This window comes from Salvelinus sp. IW2-2015, unplaced genomic scaffold, assembly GCF_002910315.2.
Source record: "Salvelinus sp. IW2-2015 unplaced genomic scaffold, ASM291031v2 Un_scaffold1474, whole genome shotgun sequence".
NCBI lineage: Eukaryota > Metazoa > Chordata > Actinopteri > Salmoniformes > Salmonidae > Salvelinus > Salvelinus sp. IW2-2015.
The window spans coordinates 110858-119897 of NW_019942931.1; the positions used below are offsets into that span (position 1 = coordinate 110858).

Here is a 9040-nt window from a genome sequence, read left to right on the forward strand (position 1 = left end):
TGTATTCAAAGTCCACACCTCCTCACTGTTGCATGTTGAAAGGTTCCGTAGACCTTCTGTTCTGTCACTGATAATCACTTAGATCTGTCCCTGTGAAGAAGTAGATAAGGTTGCAGGCCTTCACAACCCAACTGAACATCATATACTGTACACTATTCATATATTTCTTCTTCTGGTCATCTACTGTACAGTGTACAATGTATTCGATTGATTTGCCAATTTACACATAGTTCTGTTCTCTCACAATGACGCGCTAATTTGAGAAGCTATGTTATGTTTTTAAAAGTTCATACTGTTTGTTTTTATTTGCAAGTACTGTCAACTCTGGTCAATATACACCCATATAAATATTCATTTAACTTAAAGTCAATGCCTCCCATCTGCTTGGGTTGAATTAAGTATTTATTAAATGTATGTACAATCACATCATAAATACAWAAGACAATTATGCAGGCAGGAACACATGTATGTAATGTTCTTCTGGCTCTTTTGCAGCCCAGTATCTCTACTTATACATCATCCTCTGCACATCTWTCACTCCAGTGTTACTGATAAATTGTCATTTTTTCACCTCTATGGCCTATTTATTGCCTTACCTCKCTAATCTTCTACATTTGCACACACTGTACAAACATTTTTCTATTGTGTTATTGACTATATGTTTGTTTATGTGTAACTCTGTGTTGTTGTATTTGACGCACTGCTTTGCTTTATCTTGACCAGGTCGCAGTTGTAAATGAGAACTTGATCTCAACTGGCCTACCTGGTTAAATAAAGGTGAATTAATATATATATTTTTTTAAATGTTACAACAAAGACGGTTTTAGGGTTTCTTCTTGAATACTTGTTTGCAGACTTTGTCTTCAACATAGATGTCCTGAAAGAAAAAGAGATGGACAGAAAGACAATGAGAAAATCACATAACATGTAGTCTGCATCCGAACCGGCACCCTGTTCCCTATATCAGGGGTGTCAACTCATTCCATGGAGGGCCGAGTGTCTGCGGGTTTTAGTTTTTTCCTTTCTATTAAGACCTAGACAACCAGGTGAGGGGAGTTCCTTACTAATTAGTGACCTTCATTCATCATTACAAGGGTGGAGCGAAAACCCGCAGACACTTGGCCCTCAATAAAATGGGTTTGACATATGTGCCCTATATAGTGCACTTCTGGTAAAATGTAGGGCCCTATAAAGGGAATAGGGTGCCATTTGGCATGAAGCCCTATAGGGATTATAGTATCACTTCTCTTTCTCAGAGCTCYAAATCAAGATTGACTTTACAACTTCCACTGTACTGATTGACATACGGAAGTAGACGTTCTCACTTTATTATCATGAAAAAGTCCAGAGTGTAAGTCTGAATGAGGATATGTATAAAAGCTGAAGGATTGATAGCTGTCTGTCTCTTTATCTCTCTCCTCAGAAATGTACTAAATGTATAGAGCTTCTGTTGTCTTAGGTATGAAGAATCTGTAACGTTCTGTATGTTCAAGTTGAAGTCTAGGACATTTCTCTCTCCCTCTCTTTTCTGTCTCTAAACCCCTCCCCCCATCTGTCTTGCTCTCACCAGGTGTAGCAGGTCTCCTTCTATCCATTGCTTCCAGCCACGATTGGCCTTCTCTCCCTTCTGCACAGCCACCAACGTATCTCCATCCCAAGTAACCAGTGTCTGAAGAACACACACACACACACACACACAGTTAGCTTACCGTAGACAAGCATTTACCCAAATGTCCCACAGCTAAGATATCAGGCTGGTATCATAGACGTAACATAGTAAATGAAAATACGTGAAACTCAAATTAGTATATGTTACATTTGGTATGGTTGCATAAGACAGAAGGTTACTTAAGGCAAAAACGAAAGGAGGGTAGTTGGTCGGGGTGGATGACGTGAACGTCTAGCAACCCAAAAGTTGTGTGTTCTAATTGTAATTGGTAACATATCATACACATTTTAATTCAGAACATATCATACAAAGTGGATGATGTATATCCACAAATWAAAACATACCATACCAAATGTAACATATCATACTAATTTGGGTGTCCCGTATTTTCGTTTACTATGTTATGTCTAACCCTGAGTCCAGGCTGAAGATATCTGTGTYTGTTTCCATAAAGCCAGGGTCAACAACCCACAGCAGTGCTTATGGCTGTCTCTTGAATTCTAATCTGAGAGAGACTGGACCAAACCTTTTAAGATGCCTGGATTGTGGGCTATGTGTGTGAGGGCTATGTGACCATACAGTATGCATTAACAAACTGAGAGTCAAGGGAAAGCAGGAGATGAAAACCTATAAGAAATGTAAATAAAAAATGGTGGAATAGAATAAAAGGAGAGAACATGATGGAGAGGGTAAAGGTTAGGGTTTGGAACCGGTTAGGACAGAGTGCAGTGACACTCTGACCTGGTCATAGTGGTTGTGGTCKTACCTGGATCGTCCTGTTGTCCAGTCCCTTAGTGACCTCCTCAAACTCCTCCCCGACGGTGAAGTTGACCTCGTAGTTCCTGAAGGTGCTCAAGGTCTTGGTTTCAAACTTGTCTCCGTTCTGGACGATCACCTTGGTCTGAGTCAGGTGGGCGGCYATCTTACGGGTTGCAAAGTCAATATCTGGAGGAAACACAATGAAACAACAATGTCAATGTTTAAAGATGCTCTGCTCTTTCCATGACATAGACTGTCCAGGTGAATCCCTTATTGATGTCACTTGTTTCATCCACTTCAATCAMTGTAGATGAAGTGGAGGAGACAGGTTAAAACAGGATTTGTAAGTCTTGAGACAAATGAGACATGGATTGTGTATGAATGCCATTCAGAGGGTGAATGAGCAAGACAAAATATTTAAGTGCCTTTGAATGGGGTATGGTAGTAGGTGCCAGGCGCACTAATTTGAGTGTGTCAAAAACTGCAACGCTGCTGGGTTCTTCAGAATGGTCCARCACCTGAAAGACATTCAGCCAACTTGACACAACTGTGGGAAGCATTGGAGTCAACATGGGCCAGCGTCCCTGTGGGAAGCATTGGAGTCAACATGGGCCAGCATCCCTGTGGAAAGCATTGGAGTCAACATGGGCCAGCATCCCTGTGGAAAGCATTTGACACCTTGTAGAGTCCTTGCCCTGACAAATTGAGGCTGTTCTGAGGGCAAAATGGGGTYCAACTCAATATTAGGAAGGTGTTCCTAATGTTTAGTACACTCAGTGTATACTGTAAACAGGATAAGTATGAAGTATGAACTTCTTAGGGCTAGGCATCCCGTTAGCGGACAACTTCCGGTGAAACTGGAGGGCGCGCAATTCAAATAAATAATCATACAAATTATGGATATTAAACATTTAGGTACATACAAGTGTCTTATATTGGTTAAAATATTAAATTCTTGTTAATCTAACTGCACTGTTCAATTTACAGTAGCTATTACAGTGAAAGAATGCCATGCGATTGTTTGAGGACGGTGCCCCACATCAAAATATTTTTCAACGGGCACAGGTTTCATAAATTCACAAATAGCGATTAAATATTCACTTACTTTTTGAAAATTTTCCTCTGATTTGTCATCCAAAGGGTCCCAGCTATAACATGTAGTGTCGATTTGTTTGATAAAATCCTTCTTTATATCCCAAAAAGTCAGTTTAGTTGGCGCCATCGATTTGAGTAATCCACTAGTTCAACATGCAGAGAAGGGAATCCGAAAATCTACCCCTAAACTTTGTTTCAACAAGTCAAAATACGTTTCTATACACTCCTCAGATACCCTAAAATGTAATCAAACTATAATATTTCTTACGGAAAGAAGTATGTTCAATAGGAAACCGATTTTACAGGTGGGTCTTGTCTTCATGGCGCGCGCAAACACTAATTTCCAAGACTGTGTCCCTGTACTAAAACTGATATTTCTTATTCGTTTTGGAAGTTACAAGCCTGAAACCTTGAAAATAGACTGCTGACACCCAGTGGAATCCATAGGAATTGCATCCTGGGAGCTAGACTTGAGTAAGCCCTTATACTTGCCATTGTAAGAGCACGGTCTCTCTTGGATTTTCTCCTACCATATCTATTGTGTTATATTCTCCTACATTAGTTTAACATTTCTACAAACTTCAAAGTGTTTTTCTTTTATATGCATACACTGGCTTCAAGGCCTAAGCAACAGGCAGTTTACTTTGGGCATGTCATTCAGGCGGAAATTTTGAAAAAAGGGGCCTTGCCCTAATTAAGCAATAAGGCCCGAGGGGGTGTGGTATATGGCCAATATACCACAGCTAAGGGCTGTTCTTATGCGCGACGCAACTATTGCTATTATAAACTGGGTGGTTCAAGCCCTGAATGCTGATTGGCTGACAGACCGTATATCAGACCGTATACCCCGGTATGACAAAATGTATTTTTACTGCTCAAATTAAGTTGGTAACTAGTTTATAAAAGCAATAAGGCACCTCGGTGTTTTGTGGTATATGGCCAATATACCATGGCTAAGGGCTGTTCTGTATCGTTAAGAACAGCCCTTAGCCGTGGTACAGTTGAAGTCGGAAGTTTACATACACCTTAGCCAAATACATTTAAACTCAGTTTTTCACAATTCCTGACATTTAATCAGAGTAAAAATGTCTTAAGCCATTTTGCCACAACTTTGGAAGTATGCTTGGGGTCATTGTCCATTTGGAAGACCCATTTGCGACCAAGCTTTAACTTCCTGACTTATGTCTTGAGATGGTGCTTCAATATATCCACATAATTTTCCACCCTCATGATGCCATCTATTTTGAGAAGTGCACCAGTCCCTCCTGCAGCAAAGCACCCCCACAACATGATGCTGCCACCCCCGTGCATCAACGGTTGGGATGGTGTTCTTTGGCTTGCAAGCCTCCCCCTTTTTCCTCCAAACATAACGATGGTCATTATGGCCAAACAGTTCTATTTTTGTTTCATCAGACCAGAGGACTTTTCTCCAAAAAGTACGATCTTTGTCCCGATGTGCAGTTGCAAACCGTAGTCTGGCTTTTTTATGGTGGTTTTGGCTCAGTGGCTTCTTCCTTGCTGAGCGGCCTTTCAGGTTATGTCGATATAGAGGACCGTTTTACTGTGGATAAAGATACTTTTGTACCGGGTTTCCTCCAGCATCTTCACAAGGGTCCTTTGCTGTTGTTCTGGGATTGATTTGCACTTTTCTCACCAAAGTACGTTTATCTCTAGGAGACAGAACGCGTCTCCTTCCTGAGCGTATGACGGATGCATGGTCCCATAGTGTTTATACTTGTGTATATAGTTTGTACAGATGAAAGTGGTACCTTCAGGTGTTGGAAATTGCTCCCATGGATGAACCAGACTTGTGGAGGTCTACAATTGTTTTTTCTGAGGTCTTGGGCTGATTTGTTTTGATTTGAAGGTAGGCCTTGAATACATCCACAGGTTCACCTCTATTTGACTCAAATTATGTCAATTAGCCTATCAGAAGCTTCTAAAGCCATGACATCATTTTCTGGAATTTTCCAAGCTCTTTAAAGGCACAGTCAACTTGGTGTATGTAAACTTCTGACCCACTGGGATTTGTGATACAGTGAATTATAAGTGAAATAATCTGTCTGTAAACAATTGTTGGAAAAATTACTTTTGTGTCAATGCACAAAGTAAGTCTCCTTAACTGACTTGCCAAAACTATAGTTTGTTAACAAGAAATTTGTGGAGTGGTTGAAAAACCAGTTTTAATGACTCCAATCTAAGTGTATGTAAACTTTGACTTCAACTGTATATTAAGCCATGTACCACAACCCTCGGGCCTTATTGCTTTATTATAAACTGGTTACCAATGTAATTGGAAGAGTTGAAAGTAATATTTTGGTCATAACCGTGCTATACGTTCTGATATAACACGGCTTTCAGCCTATCAGCATTCAGGCTTAAACCACCAACCAATTTCCATATAGGCTCTGTTCACCTTGGTTGGACAGTGAGGTGTGTATAGTATACTGTTTTATTGTGTTCCCTGTGCATTAGCCCCAGTCCCCCTCATCAGTTTATGAGACTGGAGCTCAAGTTCTAGAATTACTATTCCACTCAGACCAGCTCTGTTGACAATCTCATTTACCCTTTTTAAAATGGCCTTGTACCAGAAATAGAGCTGAATAAGTTAAACTGTGAGCCTGCACTGCATTGCATTGGCCACAAAGTGTAAATTCATTTTCTACCCATCTCTCTTTTTGACGAAGCTCTTTTATTTACCCATCCAAATATGTTCTCCCTCCCTCTGTTTCCATATGGCTGTAATTTTCGATCCGTTCATGGAAATGAGAGCGCGGCACGGAATGAGACGCCTCGGATTTGGGATTTTTGGGATTTGTTGGGTTGAGCGGGAGGGAGTTATAACACGGAGGGAGTTATGACACGGAGGGAGTTATAAGACGAGGGAGTTATAAGACGAGGGAGTTATAAGACGAGGGAGTTATAACACGAGGGAGTTATAACACAGAAGGAGTTATAACACGAGGGAGTTATGGCACGGAGGGAGTTATAACACGAGGGAGTTATGACACGGAGGGAGTTATGACACGGAGGGAGTTATGGCACAGAGGGAGTTATAACACAAGGGAGTTATAACACGAGGGAGTTATGACACGGAGGGAGTTATGAATTGCAGATAAAGTCATGAATAATAAAAGACTTGTGGTTTATCAACGCCATGCTGAGTGGATGGATGAGGGCCTTCGCTTTCCAGCGGCATGCCGACGCCTCTTGGCAGAGCTTGGGATGGGATTTTTTATTCTCTTGAATGGGGACGATAAAAATGCTTAAAAGAGTAAATCAATATTTGTTCGACGTGGTAACAAGCGGGAGCCATTCACACAAACATTGGAGGTTAAGTCGCCATGACAGAAGCTCAATAAGTAACTGAAGCAGCACCACATCATCCTTTCTCTCACAATCTCACTCACTAACACTCTCAAATAAAGTATTTACACTAACATTGTCTCTGACATCCCCCTCTCTATCAGACACACTCGTGCACACACACATAGACATGTGCACTCACACACACATACACACTCTTTCTCTGTCAATTCCCTCTCTCCTCTCCACCCCTTCCCTCCCTCCCTCTCCACCATCTCTCTCTGCATATCTAGTATCTCTCTCTGCATATCTAGTACCTCTCTCTGCGTATCCAGTATCTCTCTCTGCATATCTAGTATCTCTCTCTGCATATCTAGTATCTCTCTCCATATCTAGTATCTCTCTATGCATATCCAGTATATCTCTCTGCATATCTAGTATCTCTGCATATCCAGTATCTCACCCTCCCTCTCCACCATCTCTCTCTGCATATCTAGTATCTCTCTCCTGCATATCTAGTACCCTCCGATCCGTATTCCTGCATATCTAGTATCTCTCTCTGATATCTATATTCGTCTCTCTCATATCTAGTATCTCTCTATGCATATCTAGAATATCTCTCATTCTAATCTTTGCATATTCCAGTCACGCCCTCTCCCATTCTTCTCTGCATATCTAATATCTCCCTCTGCATGCTATATCTATCGCTAGATCGTCTCTCTGCCATATCTAAATATCTGGCATCTCCCTGAATCAATAATGTCTCATATCTAGTATCGCTCTCTGCATATCTAGTATCTCTCTCTGCATATCTAGTATCTTCGCTGCTGCATATCTAGTATCTCTCTCTGCATATCTAGATCTCTTCTCTGCATATCTAATATATCTCTCTGCATATCTTAGTATATCTCTCTGCATATCTATAGCAATACTATATCTCTCTGCATATCTTAGTATCTCTCTCTGCATTATCTAATAATCTCTCTGCATATCTAGAATCCCTTCTCGCATATCTAATATCTCTCTCGGCATATCTAGTATCTCTCTCTGCATATCTAGTATCTCTCTCTGCATATCTAGTATCTCTCTCTGCATATCTAATATCTCTCTCTGCATATCTAGTATCTCATGTCCCTATTTTCCAACAGACATTAGAACAACAGCTTACCAATGGCCTTCATGATATCCTCAAAGTTCTCGTTGGTGACCATCACCCATTGTCCATTGAAGTCTGCAGGCATCTTGGCACCGGCCGGGTTTGTGTTACTGTATATGCCCTGTATCTGTCTATGGGGAATTTGCTCACACACACACACACTGCAAGAGGTAGAGTCAGATTCTATGGTCCCAACCCTTTATATACAGCCTGTTTACGTGTGGAACCAAGGGGCAGGGTTCGCTTGATAACACTCTCTATATTTCTTAGAGAGAAGGGACAGGTGTGTGTGACTGTATGTGTGTTTTACGTGTGTTTGTTCGTCTGTGTGTGTGTGTGTGTTTTTCCGATTTGCACATGATATACATTTGAAATGTATTTATTATTTTGAAACTTTTGTGAGTGAATGTTTACTGAATTTTTTATTTTTTATTTATTTAACTTTGAAACATACATTTCCCATGCCAATAAATTCCCTTAAATTGAAATTGAATTGATAGAGAGAGGGGGGTAGGAGCAGAGAGAGAGACGCATCGAGAGAGCATCGAGAGAGACGCATCGAGAGAGAGCATCGAGAGAGAGAGGAAGTGAGCATGAGAGGGGGTATACAGAGTTCAACCTAGGGCAGGTCTCTCAAGGTCTAAAGCATAGAGAAAATAATAAAATGCCTTTATCTTTCAAGCCTAATGCATATGGTATGTTTACAGTAATGTGCATGATGTTTCTGCCATGGTATGTTTGCAGTAATGTGCATGATGTTTCTGCTATAACACATTTACAGTAATGTATATGGTGTGTATACAGTATGTGCATGATGTTTCTGGCATGGTATAATTACAGTAATGTGGAATGATATTTCTGCATGGTATGTTCACAGTAATGTGCATAATGTGCATCATTTAGTATTCCTAATGTGACCTTGAGCTCATAAACACTGCATTAAGGACATAGGTCATGCATGAGCTTGGTGTAGGTTGAACCAGCGTTATTCATTTATCAGATTGAGTCCACTGTTACCCTAAACCACAAATCCTATTCCATAAATACATGCAACG

General features: G+C 40.7%; 1 protein-coding gene across 1 annotated transcript; it reads right to left on the reverse strand.

The window, feature by feature from the left end:
• Positions 1-384: 384 nt before the first annotated feature.
• On the reverse strand, positions 385-8166 carry LOC112070963 (retinol-binding protein 2). Its single transcript, XM_024138421.2, has 4 exons — positions 7998-8166; positions 2436-2614; positions 1568-1669; positions 385-877 (listed from the first exon to the last, which is right to left on the reverse strand). Exons 1-4 carry the CDS (start codon positions 8068-8070, stop codon positions 824-826), a joined length of 408 nt encoding a protein of 135 aa, XP_023994189.1. The 5' UTR covers positions 8071-8166; the 3' UTR covers positions 385-823.
• Positions 8167-9040: the final 874 nt, after the last annotated feature.